General features: G+C 36.8%; 1 protein-coding gene across 2 annotated transcripts in view; it reads right to left on the reverse strand.

The window, feature by feature from the left end:
• The window catches only part of USH2A (usherin), a 788,115-nt gene that overhangs the window by 619,014 nt on the left and 143,636 nt on the right, over positions 1 to 25,465 (reverse strand). For both annotated transcript variants that reach the window (XM_029229459.1, XM_029229460.1), the window contains 2 exons: positions 13,893 to 14,088; positions 9,752 to 10,393 (listed from right to left, as the gene is read on the reverse strand). In XM_029229459.1, coding sequence (XP_029085292.1) covers positions 9,752 to 10,393; positions 13,893 to 14,088 — 838 coding nt within the window. The remainder of the gene's footprint in view (positions 1 to 9,751; positions 10,394 to 13,892; positions 14,089 to 25,465) is intronic.

Raw genomic sequence — 25,465 nt, forward strand, 5'->3', positions numbered from 1 at the left:
ACATTTGGATGATGAAGTAGGCATATGAGGGAGAAATGGTTCTGGGTGTTGTGTGATATGTGTTTGTGCATGTACATGTATATACACATATATACGCATATTCACATATATACACACACAAGCGTGTGCACAATGTTACAAGGAATTTTATTGAAACAATGAATGAAGCTCTGGCGAACGAAAATAAGTTGTATAGTTGTCAGGATCACTAACTTACATTTATAAAATATCAGTGATATGAAAGAGAGAAAAAGCGTGAGCACAAAGGGAAGCACTATGTGGTATCTATTCTTTAGGGGGAAAACCAGAAGTAATTGGACCACTGTAAAATTCATTTGAGGCTCTAGTTGAGAACAAGCCATTCTTTTACAGCTATCAACAATTAATTTGTTATTCTTCTCCTAGGCCCTGCATATTCTCTCTTAAAAAGTTTCAGGAGGAGTAAAATGAAAAGAAAGAAGCTCAAAATCTGTGCCATTCAATTGGAGAGAAATAAGACTATCATTTTTGATAGTAATTTGCAACGAGATTCTGCCCTTTGCTTCTTTGCATTCACCAACAGCAATTTGCTTTATATGTGTTGCCAGAAATAGAGTATGGCCCTGACAGTTATTACATAGTTTCCTATCTGACTCACCATGTGATCAAAATCACAAACGTAGAAGGCTTCTATTTTAGACTCAAGACCATTGTGGCTGGGATTCTATGTATTTTCCCTTGTGTGAAGGTACCTAGGTCCTTAAGGTTCATGATGATGGCATCATTCATGTACTAACAGCTCTCCAATTTGGATAAATTCCCCATTAGCACAGACACTTAGAAGTAGAATTAATTTGGACTTTTTGCAATAGGTTCAAGCCACAGAGAAATCTAGAACAGCTAGGAAGGATTTTTACCAAAAAATGATTTGTTAGATGAATCTGTAAAGACCAGGAGTGTAGATTTTGGTGCAGAAGATTGGGTTGCCCAAGTTTTGGAGACTAAAGAAGGGCACAGAAAAATCAGAGGTATCAGCAGAGAAGAACAAGAAAGCTATTAAAGCAGCCAGGGAGGCTGCAGCCTGGAGGTTAGGGCTTCAAGGAAAAGACTACGTTGGAATTTGTTTTAGGATTAATTCCCCCCCTCCTCTCAGCAGCATGATTATAAAGGTTAATCCCACCAGTTTTTCAGCTGTCCTATTTTTAAGCAGCTCTGATCAGGATGACTCAGGTACTTTCCTGCTCAACGATTACTTCCTGCCTTACTTGAATGTGCCTAATTCTAGACCATTACCTCTCCTTTTATGACTCCTAACTACAGAAGTAGTTCTGTAGTTAGAACTTCCCTCCCACTTAAACTTCAGCTCCTGAGTGTAGCTTAAAGATGACTGACCTTAATTTCTTTCTTTTTTTTTTTTTTAAACTCAGTAGATTTCTGATCTCCTTCCATTAGGTCCACTTCGTCTTCCCCAAGTACGTGTCTGCATCATTTTAACTGGTCTTTTGGAGATTTCTTTCCATGGGTGATTTTGTACCACAGTTTAAAGCACGGTCATCAGGACAAAGGTATTACCTTCCATTATGCAGGGCTGAGCGCTCACACCCCCAAATCAGCCCACTAAAGTTTCTTCTTTTCTCCAGTTTTCTTTCTAACTCCAGTCCCAGACCAGACAAGTCTCATGTGGGAAACAATGTGTTATACAGCTAACGCAAAAAGTCACCCATATCATAAAAGAGTATTGCTTTATCCAGGAGAAGGCTTACAGCATCCTTAGAGTTCAAAGTTATTAGCCAGGCAGCTGGTATCCTCTCCTATAGTGGCTATTTGCACAGCAGAGTACCTGCCCTGGGCATAAAAGAAGAGCCCATTTCCTAGCAATGTCCCTCCTGAGGACCGTGAACAACTAGTCTTTGCTAAGGTCTGGAAATGGGAGCGAGAAAACAAGTTTAACCTCTAGGCCTTATTCAGAAAAGGAGGGCAGAGCTGAGGCTAAGCGCTAATTATGAGCCATTTAGAAGAAACAATTCTCATCTTCAACCAGAGAATGGACACCATGTTAAGAGAAAAGTCTAGGGAGGAATTTGTGGCTCACCTACCCCAGGCAACAAAAGACTATTTGAGAAATGGTTTCGCAAGTCAATCTTTTCAAAATGAAGTGTAGGAGATGATGCTAATTTTCAAATTAAAATAACAATTTTCCTCCATTTGATGGTTTTGTATAAAAATCATGCTAAAATTATTATTCATAGATTTGACCAAATGTTAACAAATGCTAAATAAATATGATTATTCATCTCAAGCTATCATTTCTCTTTAAACATTTGAAAAACTCGTTTTCGACTAGTTTAGATGTATTTTAAATGCCCTCCTCCTCCTATTGCTTCTTCCTGGACTGCTTCCCCTGTTTGAATACCTTGCCGAATCTTATTTGTTTTTAAAACCCAGCTCAGGAAACACTACTAAGTTCTTTATGTCTCCCAGCCTTCAAGAAGTAATCAGTCCCTTCATTTTACTACTTCTCTATCTTGTGCATTTCTAACACTGCACTTATTACAAGTACGTTATATTTGCACGAGTCAGTTTCCCCTACTAAACTGTAATGCCTTAATATATTTCTGGTTGTATATCTTACAGCAGCACAGGCTCTGGTGTATAGTAATTTATTCAATAGACGTTAATTGAAAAAAATGGATATATGAAGGAAATGGATAGATGGCTGAAAGGATGGATGAGTAGACGGATGGGAGGATATCTGTTACTCTTTACAATGATCAGATGATATCTCTAATACTGAAAAGAAAATGGTAAACATAAATCTGTGAGTCATGAGAGTGGTTAGAAGAGGTAGGGTATCAGGGAGGATTAGTAGGAAATGTATATGGATAAGCACGATAAATTCAAAATGTAATCCTTGCCAGATCAACGGATGGAACAGGGCTTCAGAAAGAAAATATCACTCCAAAAATATGTCTCCAGTTCGTAGAATGAAGGATAGAATAAGATGCTTATATAAGGGAAATTATTCTATCGGACTTTCTGCTTTATAAAAAACCTGGTTTTCCTATTTGAGTATCCATGAGGAGCCTTCATAAGTATATTCTCTAAGAATCAAATCCAATAACAACAATGAATATAAAGAAGCACCGCTCTGATTATGTCTTAGAGATTACAGTGCACAGATACACATGTATATGCATAATCCATAGCAAAACTTTTTCTTTGCTCTCACTTTTCTCAGCCTCAATACTTTTCAGATGCATGCTCTAAAGTCTCTGTCCTATGCCATGGCAAACATCTCAAACACTTCTCTAACTTTGTCCGTGGAGTAAGCCCACTTCTAGACCTCTCGGTCGGCTCTCCATTACTTGATCACTGTAGCTGCTCACAGCTCTGTTCATTTTTATTTTGTAACTATTATTCAGATTCAGCACAACAAATGAAATATCCCAGGACCTGAAGCAGTAGCGAGAAACATGGGTTGAGATGAGTTTGAGCATCGGGGGGAGGTTACAGACACTTGTAAGAGTCTCTATTTCAACCCACCCTCAAATATTTGTTAAGTGAATGTTTGTAACAAATAAAGAGTTATTCAGAATAAGAGTTTCACTCTTTCAGAGTGCAGATTCTGGGGTCAGATGGACTTGGATGTGTAAATGGCCCTTCTACTTAATGAGACTGCATTTCCCCGAAGGAAATAATACTGGTCCTTCCATCATAGAAATAGTGTGCACATTAAAAGGAATTTTTTTAGATAAAACACTATTCCAGGGTCTGGCATACAGTATACACTTGGTAAATATTATCTATTATCATCATTGTAATTTTTACTAGGCAGTTTTCAATGAAAGTGGGATTTTCCTAAAATTTAGGTAATGACCTGTCAATATCCTTTTTTTTTTTTTTTCCCCCAGATGTGAGTAGGATTGTGATCCGTATTTCCTATGACAAGATTCTTTCCTGGTGGTTTATTAAGGAAAAGGCTCTTACTCTGTGGTCCTTCTGTGAAAAACATGCTAATCTGGAAAAGCCGTTTCACCGAACACTGGGGCATGTGTCATAATCGGATCTCAATTTTGATGCACTGATTTTTAATGGAGTATCAGCCATCTAATTCCAATTCCATTGGCAGGGTCTTGCATGCAATGCTGGTTGATGAGCTCATTTCTTGACAAATATGATACACTTCTTAATGAAACAAGATACTTTATTTTCTAATGGTCTGTATGAGTTATAAAAGCAAACCCAAAGTAAATACCAGAGGGAAGCATGAGGAATTGTCCTATTAGTGCGAAATATGTCATGTGAAGCTGTTTTCATTATAAATTAGCCTTTATTTTATTCCAAAGCTGCAGGATCCTCAATAAACCCTCTCTGCCTCTAGTTCTCAAGGACAAGGGTGGGTCACTGGCTGGGGACGCCTTGACACCGTTCCCTGCCTTTCTCCGCCCGGCCTCTGATTAAGTGCCTGCTGCCAAATGTTATGAGGTCATCCAGTCCTGAAAAAACGAACCGGGAAAACATATTCAGTGCTCTATTTATGAGTGTAGGTATGTGTCCATCCATATATGTACACACACTCCAAATAATTTTAAATTAAAGCATTTTTAAAATACTTAATGGAGGTTAAGCAGCATTCTTAACCTCTTTTCGAGTTATTGAATGGCATATTAAAACCAATGTGGCTCTAATGTACCTTCTAATGTGCACTGCTGCTTTAACAAATTGCCTATAAATTTTCGTTGAATTAAGCCTATTCCTTGTACATTCCTAGTAAGGTTAAGTTAATAATACATGAGGTTTCATTATATGCACCTTCCTTAATAATGCTTTTTACGAAAGTAGGACAAGAGTCCATGTGTACTCGTCTAGGATGGTCAGTGATAGTTACAATCACGGATGAAAAAGGCAGGCTGGAGTCCTTCGGCTCCTTCGTTCACCACCACTATCCGTACTGCTCCTTCCGCGGCTCGATGCTCGCACACATCGGTGTGGTGTCCCCCCGTAGGATATAATCTAGTTCTCTCAGGTGTGTTTAAAGAAGTAGAAAGAAAGCTTCCAATTGCAGCAGTGCATTTTAATGTGCCCATTGCCAGGCTGGCTACCATGAAGCATCCGTTTATAATAAAGATACTTCAGGATCAAGGTTTCTTTTTTTCAATCTAAGTTTCAAGGGCAGAGACGATAAAACCCAGAAAACAAAATTCAAAGTAGTTTCTGAAGCTAGAACAATGCAGAACAGAAAAAAAAAGAAGAAAAAAAAAGAGGTCCACAAACACACTTTGACTTTTCCATAGGCTATGCATATGTGTACAGAATACCTTGTGCTGTCCAAAAAATGCATCAGGTCCTTAGGCCACTAGTGTCTTTCCTCCCTTGCAAGGTAGAATGCCATATCCTCCCTATGTGTAGCTAAAGAAACACTCACAGGCTTGCACTATGCCCATGCCTAAAAAGAGGAGAAGGGCATTGAGATATTCTTCAGTGTAAGTCATTCACTAGTTCAGGAAATATATATGGACCCCCCACTATGGTGATGTGCTCCATGCCCTGGTATAGAGCACTGAACAACCTGAGAAAAGCAATGAGACTTGTAGGCTGGAGAGGAACAACCTATGTCTGGAAATGAAGTCACGGAGGTCATAGGCATTACAGATCATGGGGGCCATTAGAGTCCATCAACTTTGCTGTTTCCTTACAATGATGGAGAGCCAGTGCAGGGTACGGTGGTATGATCTGACCGAAGTCTGAACACATCACTTTGCCTGCATGTTGGAGAAGGATAAAGAGGAGAAACAGGGAGTTCACGCAGCTACTGGGAAAGTCCAGGAGAAACGTGACCACGGCTTGGACCAAGATGGGTAAGTGAGGCGGGTGAGAAGTGGTCAAATCCTGGATATATGTGAAACCAACAAGATTGATTTTGATAGAAGAGACAAGAATTATGGGAAAACTCAAGCTTGACTGCAAGGATTTGATCTGAAAAGATTAAACCCAGAAAATACTAGGGTAACATTTTCAGTTAAGCTTGGTTGATTGGACAATTTTTCCCTTCTAAGTCTAAAATATTAAATAAAAGGAAAAAAAAAGAACAGAAGAGGAAATTGTCACTCAGGACAAATGTCTACAAGTAAAAGCCAAGCACTTGCAGGGGGACAGGCCAACCATAAGCTAATTGACGCAGGTTTTCATAACTCTGGGAAAAAAGTGAAACTGAAGGCTTCAGAGATTTCTGAAGGCAGGTGTGACTTTCCCCAAACAGAAGGTTTTCCCTCTCACATTTTGGGAAAAGAAAATGAGTTTTCTCTTTAGAAATTATGCCAGAGGGGGTCTGTACTCAACAGGTACAGGGATGAAGTGCTACAGTGAACAGGGGGATTATATGAAAGGGTACCTGTGATGGTTAATTTTGTGGGTCAACTTGGCTAGATTTGTTGTCCAATTGTTCAGTCAAACACTGGTCTAGATGTTGCTATGAAGGTGTTTTATAGATTTTCCCAAAACATAAGAACATTAATCTACAGACAAAATGCCCCACTGAATTACCAGCGAAAGTATTTATCAAAAAAGCATCTCATCATGAAATTTTCTGAAATGAGGGATATAGAAATGGTAAAGCTTCTGGAATGTAAAAAAAAAATGAAAGAAACAAGAATCTAGTTGGTACTGCTAGAAGATAATGGTGAAATAAATTTATTGAGTGAAAAGGATTCTATATAATGGTACAATTTCAAACAGCTATGAGTATGGAATAAAGATAATTTCAGGTGTTGAAAATTCTAAAGAAAAAAATCACTTTCCTCCCTGTACTCCCTTTCAGAAGCTACTGGAGCAGTTGCTCTACCAAATACACAAATAAATCAAGAAAAAAGAACACATAGGACTCAGGAAACAGGGGATCCACCACAGGAGATGTGAAGGAAATCTTCAGGACAGCTGCAAAGGTAAGACCTAGGATACAGCATGCGACAGAACTATAGATCAACAGGCTTAAATCAGAACAGGAGGGTCAGGAGTTCAGATCCTCCCATGGACTAGTATATTCAGTGGAAAAAAAATACACATATATATATGTATGTATATACACACAGACATCTCCTATTGGTTCTTTTTCTCTGGAGAACCCTACCTAATACAGATGTCTCTGTTAAAACTCCTGATTATTTCTCATTTCAATTAAACAAACCACTTACTGACTGCATGCAATATACAAGGGATTACATCAATATTGTGGCTATGTAAGCTGCATAATATAATCCTTACTGTCAAGATATCAAAACTCAAAGGAAATAAGACAACTGCACTAGTAAATAAAATACACGGTAACTTTAAATATGATAATTATTTTCACTAACAGTGATGGTCCCCATTCTATATCCTCCTTAAAAGAGAGGACAGTTTGCCATACACCTTTGGAGAGGAGTTTTGTGTCATCTGTACTTAGGCAAATAGCTACTAAGAAATTATCCTCCTAAAAAAACAACACTCTACCACATAAATCCCCAAGAGAAAGGGGTCAGGAGACCATGAGAATTGAGTATGATTTTTCCAATAATTTTTAAATTTTTATTTCTATCAAAATTTACACGCAGATGGTTTTTAAAATCAAATAGAACTTAAAGACTCAGAATGTAAAGTGGCAGCCTGCTGCTTCATCCTTCTCCCAGGAACTTCCCTGCCTAGAGCAATCACCTTCAACTCCTATAGATGTTTCTTCTGGCTTTCATTTCTCGATTTCTGAATAACATGCATGTATTGTTACATCTCATCTCTTAAAATTTAGACTACTGTCTTTCTACTATAGAAAATGAATATTTAGCTCTTTCTACCTCCTCCTCAATAATCCCCTTAGTTGGTTAAATCACTTTTCAGAGATTATCTTATTATGACTACATAAATCTATTTCACAGTTAGACCCTATAATATGCTTGATTATATTTCCTTTCTTGAAAAATCTGCCTCTGCTTAGTTTTCTAGGAATCTCTTAGATATTTCTAGGAATCAAAACTCTCCAATAGAACCCTATCCAAGCAATATATCAGTTTCTTTTTTCCACTCCTGGTCCTCCTGTTCTCATTTGAGCCCACTGGTCTCTAGTTCCGTGGCATAGCTATATTCTAGGTCAGAATGAAACACTCAATAAATTTTAACCATGGATAACGACTCAAAGGCATATAACATTTGCTCTATTAATTTTTGCTGGTTTATTTACAAAGTAGGTTATATACATCATGGTTATTTGTGCAGGAAACTGACTACTTACTTTCCAAAATTAGAGATATTAATAAATAGTGAAAAAAAGTCATCTTAGGATATAAAAAATAGTAATTGATTGCAAATTTGGAAGGATAAATCTGAAGCTGAAAGAACGCAGTACGTTGCAGCTGTCAACACTCAATGATCTTCCTGTTTTCTGGGACACTTACCACCTTGCTCCTACCTGAAGGAGTGGTCCCTAGAAGCCATGCTTATGTTATGTGATCCTGACACCACTGGCCACAGTGAATTGGCTCAGACACGGCCACCCCGACAAAACTGAGTCAATTAGAATCTCACTCTTGGAATTGTAACCAAGAAGCAGCTAATGTCTCTCTGTATAGCTGCAACTAGAGCTGTAAGCAAACTCAGGAGACAGGGGTGGCTATATAACCACGCAGAGAGGAAGAGAGAAGCAGAGTGCCCTTCTGCAGAAAGAGACGGAGGGTGGGAATGAATGAATGAATATATACCAATGAGAGTTTTCTAGTTCCTCAGTCCTGACTGTGTTGCTCCATGTAAGGTTTTATGGGACATTCACTGATAATACAGCCTCCATTTATGTTGAACCTAGTTCAATTTTTTTTCTGGTATTTTATCTCAAAGAGAATTAACCATTCATCATTTCTTTTCTGTCTCTTTGGATTTACTTGTCACACTGACCAATGCCAAGGGAGAGGTTTGGTTCAATTCTACTAAGCTGAATTCCTTGTTATGCAAAACAAGACTTTAGTCCTACCCTTCCCTGGCAGGCAAATCACCCTTTCGAATTTGCATCACCCTCATTTTCACAGGTTCGGATAACTCAGAGCTGGTATTGCTAGACAGGACAACAATTAGTACAGCTGTTAAACAACCGATATTTATATTTATCGTAACATCACGATGAATGTTTTATAAAGGAAGTACATTGCTTTAGTTAAATCATATAAAGTCAAGGAGAAAGTTATGGATAGGGTCCATCTTTCTTCCAACTGGGAAACCTGGAAAGATGGGTACAGTAGGACTAAACAGTAGCCTATTTTATTAATTTAATGGCACTTAAAAATTATTTTAGACGTGTCTGTTTGATGCCAGAACATATAGCTCATTTAGTAAAAACACTCGGTCAGCTTTTATTCAGAAAACCAGTTCATCATCTGAATATTTGGCACTGTGTGGATGATCAACTCAAGTTTCTCTTTCTCTAGAATATAAAACGCATTCTTGCTTTTCTTATTTTTTTTCAGTTGTCAAAAGGGGATTTCCTTCAAGTTGAGAAATTAAATAAAAGTCTCAGTTATGAAATGTCTGATTGACTGGCATTCATCTAAAGGGTCACTCTCAAATACAGCAACACAAATATGCCACATAATCTTAAATAAACTAGTTACATCTCATTAGATAATGATATAAATGCAACAAAGGTGTTGGAGATTGATGTTTTAGAAGTCCTGACAGAGAAGCAAAGAGGACTCACCTGATATGGGATAAAAAGAAAACCTTCGAGTACTGAAAACGTAACACATTTCTCTCTTACCTGGTTGACACTGAGTACACCTTCTTCCTTGACGACGCGGCAAACACACGCACTGGCCACTGACTGGGTCACAAATGGTCCCAGGTAACGTCCCCCAGGGGTCACACTCACACATCTGGCAGCCTTGAAAATTGCCAACGGTCAGATGATACCTGTGAGGCTCACACCGGTTACAGCGAAGACCTGTTACTCCTAATTTGCAGAGACACTGTCCTGTTGATTTGTCACACAGCAGAGAGCCATTTACTGTCCCAGTCCTATCACAGTTACAAGGCAGACAGAGGAAAGAATTGTTTCGCTGTAGGTAGAAGTATCCCTCCAAACATTCACTGCACCGTCTCCCTCCAATATTGGGATTACAGATGCACTGTCCTGTCCGAGCATCACAGACGGTCCCAGACCGGGACCCAGCTACGTTGCAGTCACAGGCCTTACAACCGGTGGTGTCCAGTCCATAAAAGTGTTCTCTGCAGGTATCACACTGAAGTCCTTTGACTTCTTGTTTGCACTCACACTGCCCAGAAAGAGGATTGCAGAGTTTGTTCACTGAGCCGTGGAGGTTACACTGGCAGGGCTCACAGCCATCGTCATTAACACTTTGGAGAAATTTAAATCCAAAATCGCAATGATCACATCTAAGCCCTAAAGAGAAAAATGTGTTTAAAAAGGTAAAGATGTGAAAACAACCGCATTCAAGCTTTCAAGATAGCTGTAGTGCAAACAATGCTACTGTCCACATTTAATACAGGCACAATAAAACGCTGAGTGTTTTTTTCACAAGTAATGCCAAAGAGGGGCTGATCATATACTCAAAATACAATGGCAATACTTAACTTGCACTCACGTACCACTTTATTTTTGCAATGTGCTCTATACAATTTTATTCATTACTTAATGCAAGGAGCAATGCTTAATGCAAATATTGCTTCTGTTGCACACACTGGAACTCTCTTCCTCTTTAACAAATATCAGAACTATTATTTTAAAATTATTTAACTATATTAAAACCATTATTCTTAGTTATGTCATAGTAACAAAGTATGTTCATTTAAAAGTTGAGAGTGAAATACATTTTCAAAGCCATACAGAAGAACTGCATGTTACCACATAAGTTATTTTCCTAGAAATCAGCATCCTCCCAAAATGTTTAATAAATGTTAAGCTATAACTATTTTTGTGAGAGCAGTACACATACTCACTTCTGAATCTCACACAATTAAATAATTAATATAAAGTTATCCAGAGCAACTGTATCTCAATGCTTTTATACACTCCTATATTTTATCATTTTCAATTAATATAAATTATGCTCTCCTCGGCTCATAAAGCAATCACATCGCTTGTCATATTGTGTGATTCAGAGCATACCTCTTTAAACACTAAGTAAATTCTGCTGTTTACATTACTCCTACTTAAAGGAGTACAAACATATATACATTTTACATACAGAGAAAAATGTTTTATCACCTACACTTAAATCTGACAACTTTCTTTTGTTTCAAAAAAGTGTTACAAGGGAAAGGAATAAAAAAAAATTGAATAGTAAATGTTGAGAGGCAAAATACTTTCTTTAGCTAGTCTTCACATATCCATGAATTTAAATAAGTGACTATGTGAAGTTGAATCCATTGAAACATCTATTTCAAGCTATAATAGCATTAAAAAAAATTAGTCATGAAATAACAGTCAAAAACACACTCAGGAAACCATATGCAGAAAAGCATTTCCTAAACTGGAAGGAAACGCCTAATATATATGTATATATATGGATAAAAATTCAAGAACTCCAATGGAAGGCAAGTTCTTTAACAGTGATGAATGACTCACCTAAGGCATATCATTTAATTTCAATAAGGAAAATAAAAAAGGACCACTATTGCTGCAAATTTTAAAAATAACTGCATTGTTAACAAGAATTATGACTCATTTTGAACTATTAAAATTGGTCTACATGGATTCACATCATATCAGTTTTAAAAATATGCGCAGTGCTTATTTGAATATGCCATACATATTCCTGACAGGTAATCTATTCCTAACCATACTCAGGAAGGCCTACAGGGCATCACATTCGGTGTTAAAAAGTACAGGCGAGTTAGCACACTTGGCATTTAATTCACATTCTTCTCCCTTTTTATTCTAGATGAATGACCTACTTTAATAAAATTATTGGTGCTAATGTATTTTACTGGTGATAGAATCATTAATAAGCTTTAACAGTTTTGTTAAATCGAACAGTTTGCTTTCTGAAGCACATACAACATATACTTGTATTTTCTGTTGTTTTTTTAATCATACGAACAAGGTAAAATTGAATAAGGTTACTTGCTAGTCCCATTAGGAAAAGAAATACATATACATATCAAGTTTACATTTCTATTAAAAAATACTGTATGTGCAGAAATCGCTCTAGAGATAGTAATATTAAACTGATGATTTCATCTTCAAAAAGTATGTATTTATATTTTCCCACAGAAAACTACCTGGTCAACCAATAACACAGGTAAATGGCAGGGAGGCCATAACAAATTTTAAGTAAATAGTAAAGTTTGATTCTTTGATCCTTCCTTAAGCTCTGGAATCTAACTACCACAGGAAAGATTTTATTGATACAGAGCTGTAACCATTTGATTGTCCCTAAAGCCCTTTCTTTAAATTTTGTTTTCACAGCTTGAATTTAAAGGATATTTTATATCAAAGAACAAAGGATGCTGTATGGACTGAACTTGGAGGACTTCATTCAATATCACAGATAAACTTATACAAAAGTGTGCTTCTATTTATGTTAGTTGTTCTTTTCTTTTTGTCCCTGAAAAGTTAGCTTTTGTAGGCTTAAAATGCAAAAGGGCAAGTTTTGGTAAAGATTTTGATTTAATCTTCTTTAAACCAGAGAAACCTTGTGTAATACCATAAATTGTGTAATACTATAAATCTTGTGTAATACCATCAATATGTGCAAGCCCATATTCTTTTCTATTAAATTAAATGAAATGCTTGTCTAGCTGAATTGTACAAAATGATGCATGAATACCAACATATATAAAAGATAAAGAATTAGCTTTAGTGTTATATCACAGAAATGAAAATGTTACTCCAAATGATATGTTCGTATGTTTGTGTATATGCACGTTTGCGGGCACGTGTGTGTGTGTGTCTGCCAGGCATGTTTTTATTATTATAAGGTTCAGGTCAGTGTTAGAAAAACCATGGAAGACTTGGTGTCTTGAATGACAATAGAAAGGTAAAGGTCTTTTTTAAACTTCCCATATGAACCAAGACGTGTTCAGTTACAAGGCTCACTTTATCTGGAAACTTTCCTCTCATAATATTCTCATATATCAAAATTTCAAAGTGCATTATGTACATAGTGCATTTCGGGCACTTGATAAATTTTGTCCTTATATGGCTGTGGTTCCCCTCAAAAATGTTGGATGTAATAGATTGCTATAATCAAATCTAATTTCTGAAAAATACCTGTGGGAGTAACAAACAAAAAAAGCACGTCTTGTATAAAAAAATGATAAATAACACCAAAGGTTGCTGTTTATTATAATCAGCTTGGTGCTGAGTTACAAAATTAAAATTATATGGCCCTTTATAACTAACCCTAGCAATATACATGATCTGTGGAATTATGTTGACTTATTTTGCATTTCATAGGAACAGTTCAAAGAAATATAATAGAAAAAAATGGAAAGATTTATCACAAAGGACCCTGCAGCACAGAATATTTCGGAAAAAATCCATTTATTTTGGTCTATTAAGAAAACTAGCATGGAAATGAGTTGCTTAGAACTCATTAAGTGTAAAGCATTTTGAAAAAGTGCTAATTTTCTAAAAGAAACATCTATGCAGTAAGCAAATTATATTTTTCTATGACTTATTAGTGTGGGACCATGTGAACTAATGCATCTACGGAATAAAGAAACTTCTAAAGGGTTGATTAAACTAAGCTTCAAGCTGTAGTTTGAGAGAATTATTAATTTAGTCATTTTTAGACAGTTAATTTCAACCAAATTTTTTTTTCCCAGCCTGCCTTGAGCAAGGAAATTTGCTTTACTCTTCAGAGAAGAAATCAAATAGAGGATTTTATTCCAGATGGTAATAGAGATGTGACTGCAAACTTCTGCATTACACATACCAATAACATTTGCTTTGCACTTGCACTGGCCTGAATTTGGGTGACAGGTAATATCTCCATCCACTGTCCCAGAGGCATTACAGTTGCACGGAATGCAGCCATCAGGATCCCACTCCTGTAGGTTGTAGAATCCGTTCTGGCACTGATTGCACTGTCTGCCAGACGCATGTCTCTTACAATTACACTGGCCTCCGATCTAGAGAAGATACAACATTTTGTAGGGTGATGAACGTTTCTATTTTTAGATAATTTGCTCATTAGGTACAAGACAGAGAGGGCAGGGAGGGAAAACACTTTAAATGTGAAACAGACAAGAAGGTAATCAGGTATTTCCCCTCCTGACACAGAAACATGGGAGAGCTTCAGCAGGGTGGATATATAGAACTGAATGGAAATAAACCGCATAGAAGTCAGCAGTGTATGACTAAAAGGGAAGTGGAATTAAGCCTTAAGCGCCATATAAAGAAATCAAAATACAGTCATGGGGAGACTGAAAATAGAAAAGGGCCAGCCGTTAGTTTAGTCTTTAATCTCCAACTCTCTGTTTCACTCCTCTCATTTACTCCTTGATCCAAACTTGTTCTGCGCATGCCCAGTGCTTCAACTGAGGAAGAATCTTTCTATAATAATATCACTCCACCAAGGTTGTAACAATGTTTAAAATAAAGTTCTTAATAGTATCCATTTATGCCTCCTGATAATGACCCTAATAACATTCTTTTACACAACTCTACTCTTAGGAATATTTCAGCATATTTATGGCTCATTTATATTATGAATTAATCACATCAAGTATATTTAACTGACTTACATTGTGGTAAAAAATGCAAAAAAGTTACTTGTTTTAGAGCATTGTCAACTAAAATAACAGCTGAACAAAGGAGAATTTTTCCTCTTCAAGCTGCTGTTTGAGAATGAAAATACATAGACTACATAATGCTTATCTACTCTATGCATAGATACTGCTATGTTGGTTAAAGAAACAGCTAAAACCTTTCACTAGGGAATATATACATATAACACGTGAAATAAATCTGAGAAATTCAATAATAACTTCGGACTTTCACAAGAGATGTGAATACAGACATCAGATCTCTCATAAAGTCACTGGCCTGTCTCCCCATGATTTCCTTACACTCAGACTGAATCCAGCATGCCACATGTGGAGGCAAGGTTATCACAAAGGGAAGTTACCTACCTGTGGAAAGGCACGGTTTGATTTACCTTTAATCTCAGGGATATCCAAAAATATCACATGAGGTTGGGATTCAGTTACAAAGAGGTAGAGAAGGGTTTTTTAATTAAATAGTTGTTAAAAGTCTATCACTGCCTCATTTTTCCTCATCTGGAAAATAGGAACTCACTGGAATCATTATTTAAGGGTAAGATCATGATACAAAATGTCTCGTACTCTGAAAAATAAAGGTTTATACACGCAGGACGGAGTTGTAGACAATAATGCACATCAATATCAAAGACACATACAGGTCAGAAAGATATGCAAGGACTGTGACTTGCCCCACAGTGTCTGGCTTTGTTTCACACCCACACTCTTACCCCGCCCCGTGGAAACCAGATTATGGCTCAAAACAGGTATTTGATTTGGTCTTCAAAAATAAATGGCATTTATTGACAGGTATAAGTTACTTACAGCCATGAGAATCGAATAGACCTCTGATTACATACATATAACACTTCAAGTCCATTACCATTTAATGAATCCCCTATTTTTTTTGTGCTTGTTTCACATATATTAGTCTTGTTCTCCAGATGGCAAGCACCTTCAGGAATTAGACATACTTTACATTTCTCTCAAAGAATAACCTTGCATACACCTCACGTGTAAAATGTACTCTTTCAAAAATCTAGAGCAAGAAAGAGTGAAAAGGCTGAAGAGAAATAAAGGTGTATTCTGTGCTAAAACTTTATCTTCTATTTATTTTGTTATATTCTTATTCAGATGTAAGGCATGTATCACCTGGAGCTTCCCTTCCTCTTGAAATCTAGATAAGATTGCCTGGAACCCTCATTCCACTCCTGTTGAAGGACAAAAGTTCTCCTTCAGTTTTTAAAACTTCTATGTGTACTGATATTCTCATGGCCACCTTGACCCTAAATTTCTGCTTCTTCCATTTGGGAATCTTCCTGCCACCTGAGAGCTCTGCCCTGTATCATTCTAGACACGAAACTTGAAATTTCAGAAGAGGAGCTCTCATTTTTTAGAAAGTAATACATTTTACTAAAGATTTGGGGTGAAAGAAGAGTGAGAACTTTACTTTGCAATTTATAACATCTATTTAGTTTCCCCTACAACTAGACATCGCCAAAGGCTTCTGCACCCCAGTTAGTCACCATTTAACTGTCTTATCTCTCCCTACTCCTCACTCCTCCCTAATGTGTGTCTACTTTTCCTCTTTACACCTAACTCTTAGTCATCTTTTACATAGATCTAAAAAGTGTTCATTATTGCCTTGATTTGTGCAACATTTTGGTCTTCTGGGATATTTTTTTCAATAAAATGAAATGTCTCCATATGGGAAACTCGGCTGCAAATAAGATAACACAACTTTACTCTTATTTCATTAACCTAAGTATTTGCATAACACATATAGCCTATAATTTCTCTATGTTAGCCATACCTTAAAATGTGGTTTAAAAGTAAATGATAAAAGGCTTTATAGTTTATAAATGAGTTCATTATAATCAGTTTCTCAAAACTCACCTGAAAATACATGTTCACTTCTGTACAACTCACTGTAGATTCTCTCCCTTTTATGTGAGGGAATATAAATCTATTCACACTCTAAGACCAATTCTTGTCCACCAAGAAGTAGAGAGAAGAGTGTGACTCCCTCCCTTTAAAAAATACACTTCCAAAAAGTCAGATACAACACTTTTCTGTTTCCATGCTATTTGATAGAATACGTCTAACCCTAACCCTCGGTTGACTTATTTGATTTTATCTGGCCGGTAGTAAGTCAGCAAATATGATGCAAGCAGAAGTTTGAAATGCTTGCAAACTTGGAGGTGATTCTCTCTAGCTGGGCTTGGAACCCTGAGGCCACCTTGTAAAACAGGCTCAAGCTATCCTGTTGGAGGATTTGAGGACATGTGGAAGAGAATTAGAAGCCCCAGCTAATAGCCTCTCCTATCACCCCAGTTAACCTTCTGCTTGACAACCACTAGACACGTGAGTGAGGCCTTCCTGGATCATCTGACTGCCAGCTGACAAGCTAGCTAACCACATAAATGAAAGAGCTCAGGCACGATCAGCCAAGCCAGCCCAGACCACCGCTGAGCCAAACCATAGAATTCTAAACCAAGTAAATGGTTTTCATGGTTTTAAGCCACCATTTTAGAGGCGAAAGTTAACAGAAACAATACCACTGACCAGAACTTAAATTACGTTTCTATACATAACTGCCAGGGAGGCTGAGAAATACAGTTTATTCTCTATGATTGCATGGCCAAATAATATTGAAATTTCTATTAGTAATGTAGAAGGAAAACAAATAATGAGGTACAGTTACTGTTTCTAACAACAAACAAACATGTTCATACTTTAAGCCAGAGAAATTTTCTAGCTCTTTAAGGCTTAAAACACAATCTTGGTTTTGTAAGTTTTGGTCTTGCATGCTTTCAGCCACATGAACAATGAGGGAAAAGGGATGCCCCTGTGAGCTCTAGTTAGAAACTCGAAAATAATTTTGATTAGCCTGGCTTGGGTCATTTCTTTTCATTTTCTAGTTTCTTAAGGAGAAAGGTTTTTCTTTGAATTTTTTTCTTTTCTAATATAGACAATTTAGTGCTTTTAATATCTTACTAAGGACTGCTATACCAGCATCCCACAGTTTTGATATGTTGTGTTTTCATTTTCATTCAGTTCAGAATACTTTCTAATTTCCCTTTCATTTCCTATTTGACCTTAGGTTATTTAGATGTGTGTTATTTAGTTTCCAAATATTTAGGGATATTCCAGAGATTACTCTGTTATTGATTTCCAATTTTATTTAATGATTACGGTCAGATAACATACTCTACATGACTTGAATTCTTTTAAATTTACTGAGGCTTGTTTTATGGTCCAGAATTTGATTCATTTTGATAAATGCTTTGTGTAGACTAGAAAAATATGTGCATTCTGCTGCTGCTGAGCGCTCTGTAAACATCAATTAAGTCAAGTTGGTTGACAGTGCTGTTTTAACCTCTATACTTATGATTTTGTCAATTTGTTCTATTAATTATTGAGAAAGGGGTACTGAAATGTTTGCCTACAATCTCGGATTTCTGTATTTCTCCTTTCATTTCTATCAGTTTTTGACTGGTATAGTTGCACAGACTCTGTGGTTTGGTACATAAATGTTAAGAATTTACGTACCAAACCCTTTTGATGAATTGACCTGTTTTGCAATGTGACCATCTTTACCCCGGGAAACACTTTTACTTTAAAATCTATATTTTCTGATATTAATAAAGTCACTCCAGCTTTCTTAGCATTAGTAATTGCATAGTATATCTTTAATCATCCTTTATTTTTAACCTATGTGTGTCTTATATTTGAAATGTATTTCCTGTAGGCAGCATATAATCCTTTGGCAGGGTCTTACTTTTTTTTAATCCAATCTTCCAATCTCTGACTTTTAAATGGAGTATCTAGAACATTTAAATTTAATGTGATTATTGACATGGTTAGTTTTAAATCCATCATCCTGCTATTTTCCTTATATTTGTTTCAACTGTTTGTGTTCCTCATTTCTGCCTGCTTTTCTTTATTTTAAATTTTCTAGATTCCATTTTAGCTTACTTTCAGTTTATTAGCTACAGCACATTGTTTTATTATTTTTAGTGGTCTCTTTGAAGTCTATGGGGTATATCTTTATCACAGTCTACCTTGAAGTGATTAGCTTTAGTAATAAGAACCTTACGATATTATAGTTCATTTTCTCTCTTCAAACATTGTGCTATTGTTGTCATACATTTTAATCGTAAATGTATTATAAACATTTTAATACAGCATTATTGCTTTTGTTTAAACTGCCAATTATTTTTAAAGAAAATTAAATAATCAGATAAATCTTATTTAATTACCCATGTAGCTACTCTCTCTGGAGCTCTTCAGTTCTTTGTGTAAATTCATGTTTACATCTGGTATCATTATACTTCTGGCTGAAGGATTTCTTTTTAACATTTCTTATACTGCATGCAGGTCTGCTTGTGATGAATTCTTTCATTTTTATATACAGTAAAAAATTTCTACTTTCCCTTTATCTCAGAGAGATATTTTTGCTAGGTATAGAATTCTATGTACACCATTTTTTTTATTTCTGTGTTTTAAGTATGTTGTGTCATCGTCTTTTTGCTTGCATTATTTTTAATAGGAAACTCTTATCATCTTAATGGTTTTTCCTCTGTAAATAATTTATCTATTTCCTCTGGCTGCTTTAATATTTTATCTTTATCATTAAAGAGAAAATTATCACTAGTTTGAAGCAATTCAATTATGATGTGCTTTTTGCAGTTTTCTTCATGTTTCTTCTTCTTGGCTTTTCTTGAGTTTCTTGGGTTGGTGGTTTTTTTGGTTTTCATTATACAGTATTTAGAATTTTTCAGTTATTATTTCTTCAAATTTTTTTCTGTCTCTATCTTCACTCTTCCTCTTCTTTGGGCACTCCAGTTATACATATATCACAACTCCTGAAGTAGTCCCACAGCTCACTGATGTTGTTTCAATTTTTCTAAATTATCTTTTCTCTATATGTTTAATTTTAGATGGTTTATATTGTTATGACTTCAAGTTCATTACTCTTTTCTCCAATGTATAAGTACCATTAATCCCACCCAATTTATTTTCATTTTACACATTGCAGCTTTCCTCTCTAGATTTTTGATTTGTACCCTATTTGTACCTTGTATGTCTCTATGCAACTTTTTGAACATCTGGAACATAGTTACAATATCTGTTCTAAGGTACCTGCCTGGTAATTCTAACATCTGTTTTAGTTCTGGGTCACTTGTGACTAATTGATTTTTGTCCTCATTATAGGTTTTATTTTCCTGCTTCTTTGCATGCCTGGTATTTTTTTTTTTTAATTGGGTGCTAGATTTTGTGGACTTTCTCTTTTTGGGTGCTAGATATTTTAGTGTTCCTATAAATATTCCTGAGCTTTGTCCTGGGATGCAGTTAAGTTACTTGGAAACAGTTCCTTTGGGTCTTGCTCTTAAGATTTATTAGGTGGTCCTGGAGCAGTGATTAGTCTAGGACTATTCTCTACTCTTGAGGCAAGATATTTCTGTGTACTCTATCGGATATCCTGTGACTCATGAGGTTTTTCTAGTTTGGCTAGTGGAAACAGGCACTATTCACAGCCTTGCATGAGTGCTTAGCACGATTACATTTAATTCTTTCAGGTTGTTCTTTCCCCAGCAATAATTGATAGTCAGCTGAGGACTTAAGAAAGATACTCTATAGAGCTCTGGGATTATCTCTCTGTGCTGCTCTCTTTGCAAACTCTAGCCACTTTGGACTCCCCACACTGTCAGCTCCACCTCTTCAACTCAGAGAATCCCCTGAGCTCTACCTCCCACTCTGTTCTTTGGCCTGGAAATTCTCTCAAGGTAAAAAGCCAGAAGATTAAGCATGTGCCTATTTCCTCTTTTCCTGATATTTTACTAAAATAGGAATTTTAAAAATTGTAATCCGTAATTTTAATGATTAATTTAAAAAATTATAATCTATAATTTTAATGATTAGAGAGAGCAATAGAGAACAAATAAATTTTCCCAAAAAGTTTCAAAGACAGAGAATGGAAGGAAGAAATATAAATGAATATTGACAATACTCTCAACTAGTAAGAAGCTACAATATGCGTGCCAGGTGAGTTATATTTCTAAAACAAGAAAACTGATTTTTCCTACAGAAAGGAAAACCTTAGCCTTAAGGCTCTGAAAGCCTTAAGGTTTACAAGTGATAAAACACTGAAAAAAGCAGGATAAGTTCTGAAATCAGAACAATGGCTCTCACCTGGGGGTGATTTTGTTCCCCAGAGGACTTTTAGCAGTGGCTGGGGACTTTCTGGTTGTCACAATTGGGAGAGGGGTTCTACTACCATCTGGTGGGTTGAGGCCAGGGATGCTGCTAAACATCCTACAATATACAGAACAGTTCCCCACAACAAAGAATTATCCAGCCAGAAATACCCATCGTGCTGTGGTTGAGAATCCTGAATTAGAAGAGTTCTACAAAACAAGTATTTAGAGTTCCAATTCCCTTTTTAATCCTACACAGCCAGGTACACTCCTATTCCATGGTGATATTGGTCTTATTGCCAAAAAAAATTAAGATAACCAGCTCCATTACATTAGACCATCAGCAGTGGGTGAACAGATAGGACAGAAATTGGAGGATTAAGTGAGAGTGTATGTACACCCTCACCCCTTGCCACCATTCCACTTCTCTTACACTGCTTCTAGAAAGCCAGGAGCCAGACTTATTTTCCATTTAGGACCAAGGAAAAAAAAAAGGGGAAGAAATAATAATCTATAAGGGAAAGAAGGAATGCAGAGAAGAGAAATATAAGAAGTCATCAACCAATAACAAATAAAACACTGCTATAACTATTATCCCCAGAAAGTTATGGTAAAAGTTGCATTCATTTAAAAACATAGAATGGGACTTCCCTGGTGGCGCAGTGGTTAAGAATCTGCCTGCCAATGCAGGGGACACGGGTTTGATCCCTGGTCCTGGAAGATCCCACATGCCATGGAGCAACTAAGCCCATGCACCACAACTACAGAGCCTGTGCTCTAGAGCTCACGATCCACAACTACTGAGCCCGCGTGCCACAACTACTGAAGCCCATGCGCCTAGAGCCTGTGCTCCACAACAAGAGAAGCCACTGCAATAAGAAGCCCGTGTACCACAACGAAGAGTAGCCCCTGCTCGCCGCAACTAGAGAAAGCCCGTACACAGCAACGAAGACCCAATGCAACCAAAAATAAATCAATAAAAATAAATAAATTTATTAAAAAATAATAATAATAAATAAAAACATAGAACGGAAAAAGCCTTAGGAAGCAACCTGTGAAGGAAAGAACTATTGAATATTAAAAATACAATAGGCAAAATAAAAATCTCAATAAAAAGACTAAGATAAAGTTAAGAAAATTCTTCAGAAAGAATAACAATAATAGAAGAAAAAGGACATAAAAATATAGAATTTCCAGAAGGACAAAAAAAAGAAAAATGAGGAAATTATCAAAGCATTAATACAGCATAAACGTTTTTCCTTACATGAAGCCACAGTTTAAAAAGGCTCACCATGTGCTAGCAAAACTAATGGGTAAAAAAAGAAACTACAGTAACGTACAATCTCATGAAGCATTCAAATATCAGAAATAGAAAGAAGACACAAAAATTTCTAGAAACCAATAAAATAAGTCACATATAAAAGAAATATAGAATATCATTGAAGTGTTCTGTAATATTATTGCAACCCAGAAAACTATATCCTACCTTCCAAATTATAAATAAAATTGTCTTCAAATTATTGGACACGATACCTTCTAAATTATGAATAAAATTATTTTAAATTATTGGAAGCAATACCTTCTAAATTTAACTCCCATTCTCAGGAAGGTACTGGGAGATAAGATACCAGCAAATGAGAAAGTCGACAATAATAGCAACAAGAATGCAAGGCATGGGATCCAGGAGATGGAGATTCAGGTATGTGGCAAGTCCATGCTAATAGCTGAGCAGGTAGCCCAGAGGGCCATTGGTCCAGACTAGGTCCAAAAGATGGAACATTCTGAGAAGAAGGTGGGGCTGTACAGATGATGTCATCTGTTATACCTGAGCATGTTAAAAAAAATTTTTTTTTATCTTACAGATATGCAAGCGGCAGAGATGTCAGCGTCTTGGGGGAAAAGAAAACACTAGTGGTATATATAACTATTACTCTGTATATGTCACACTGCTAATGATTAAACAGTAGGTAGTAAATTCATCAAAGGATTGACCATCCAACTTTCTTCAACCTTCTAAAGCACCTAACGGCTGCGTAGCAGGCACTGGCAAAGTGGAAATGCCAATCCTTTGCATCCCAACCCAGGATTTCCAAGGTTCTGGATGTGCCTTCTCCTCTCTTTTGCTTCCACTCTAGCCACATGGCCTCTTTTCTGTTCCTTGAACACAACAGGGATACCCACAGCTTAGGGTGTTTGCACAGGCTGCTCTCTCTGCCTGGGTCCCTCCCTACAGACTTCCAGACAACTAACTCCCTCACCACCATCAGGGCTCAAATCAAATGTCCCCTTCTTAACGAGCCCTGCCTTGACTATGTATCTAAATTGCAGCTCCCTTCCTTCAAATGGCACTCCTGAGGCCTTTTACTTTGTCCTGTTTCTTCCACATCCATTAACTTAGTAAAGAGATTTACTTATTTTTACATTGACTGATGATTACCTTCCCCCTCTACTCCCCAAACCACCTGACAATGTAAAGTCCACAATAGCAGCAGTTTTAGTCATTTTCCCATTTGGGAAATGAATGACTCTTCATTTCACACAGCAGAAGAAACTGGATCTTAGATCAAGTTACTTCTTGAGGGCCAGACAGTTAGCTGGACAAATCCATGCTCATAACCACTGTGCTAAGTTCACTCTGCTTGTGATAAGCTACAAACGTAACAGCAGCAATGGCAAGAGTGCTAGACCTAAGGAAGGTCAAGGCAATGGCCAATACCTGTGAGGAGCCGGACCCACAGTGGAAGAAGCAGGTTAGCAGTCCAGTTACTAATTTGTGAATTTCTCTGAATTGCCCCGATGTTTGCTAATGGGCGCTGTCTACTACCCAGTGACCACGCTCAGGGTCTCTCTACTCTGGACCATACTGCAAAAGTCTGCTGTCCCAGGCTATGTAGCAGTGGTGGATATGCACAGTCAATTGTGTTAACAATTGCAACAACGAATTTGGCAGGAAGATTAGTGACAACAGGAAAGAGTAAGACTCTGCAATCATTATCCTAGTCAGCTTTCTCACCCATCCTCTACATTAAGAGATGGAGTTCTATCATGGTGACTCGAGGCATCAGATAATCCATACGTGATTTCTTTTGTGTGTGTGAAAAATATCACTTAGAGATAATGACGTACGAGTTAAAGATTAATAAATTAGGTGAGAACAGTCAATATTTATTAGAGGTCCTCTATGTAATGGACACTACATTTTAAGTAATTCAAAGCAACACTTTTAAAACAGGAGAAATATCTGTCTTCTTAAGCACTCATTTGGCTGGTGGTAGAGGAAAATCTAATGTTCTGTAGATTACATCTTCTCACAGAACTCACTAAAAGCCAATGAGGTTATGTGGACGTTGCCAAACAAAGTAAGAATTTGAAAAGCAAACTCAAAAGTTTAAGAACGGGAAGCCTGCCCTGGAAATTAAATTAGATTTTCAGGGTTTTGTTTGAACAGAAATACAAATGAGGGCAAAAAATCTTTTAATTAATGAGTAGATTCTTTAGAATAATCTTTTCTTTTATAGAGGTGACTATAGATTTTTTTGAATAGAAATTCTTCAACTCCTACTCCTTCTTGCTGGAGAACTCATTCATTCATGCTGTTATCAACAAATGTTTGATCACATACAACCACACACTATGTACCCTGTGAGTTGCATGAGGTCATAGTATGCGAGGAATACCTCTCAGTTCCTACCAGTTCTTCCCTCAGAATTGCCAGCATTGCCCAGGAATTGTATGCAGAATGATACACGAATTGATCACCAAGTACTAGCAGTTCTAAGCAATGCCTGTAACGCACTGCTCTCCCCTGACTTGGCACACCACCATGCCACTTCCGTGCTCAAAGATATTCAAGAGCTCCCTATTGCCTACCGAACAAAGTCCAAATTCCACGATGTGACCCCAATATGCCTTTCTAGTGTCATGTGACACTACTACCATACCTCAGTGATAGCCCCAGAGTCTCTACTGGAAGGGCTTGATGGCAGCAATCTGGATGGCACTGCTGCTCAGGGATTGTTCTGTGGCTACATCTGCATAGCAAAAACACTATTCTTCTTTAGATTATTAACCAATTTTTAATGGCCTTATGGAGGACAACGGTAGGAAGAGAAAAGTGATAATATGGGGTGAGGGGCTTGATGTCTGCGCCCCTCACCCCACAGAAGGCAATGTCTTCTGTCTCCACTGTCCATCTAGTATCATGTTTTCTGCAAATAACAATAGTTTTGCTTCTTTTTTGACATCCGTGATTTTATTTTGTTCATTTTGTACTCCTTTCAACCTCTGTTACAGCTTTGAACAGAAGTTATAAGAGCAAGGATCCTTGTTTTGTTCCTGATCTTACAGGGGAAATGTTTAACGTTTATTGTTAAGTATGATGTTAAGTTTCTTTGAAGATGCCCTTTTCAGATTGAATAAGTTTTCTTCTGTTTCTAGTATGGAGAGCGTATTTATCATGAAAGTGTTCTGAATTTTTTCAAAAGTTTTTCAACACTTATTGAGATTATTATGAGATTTATGTTGTTTATTGCACTAACTGATTTTCA

Source organism: Monodon monoceros, unplaced genomic scaffold (genome assembly GCF_005190385.1).
Source record: "Monodon monoceros isolate NGI ecotype Baffin Bay Population unplaced genomic scaffold, NGI_Narwhal_1 Super_Scaffold_18, whole genome shotgun sequence".
Lineage (NCBI taxonomy): Eukaryota > Metazoa > Chordata > Mammalia > Artiodactyla > Monodontidae > Monodon > Monodon monoceros.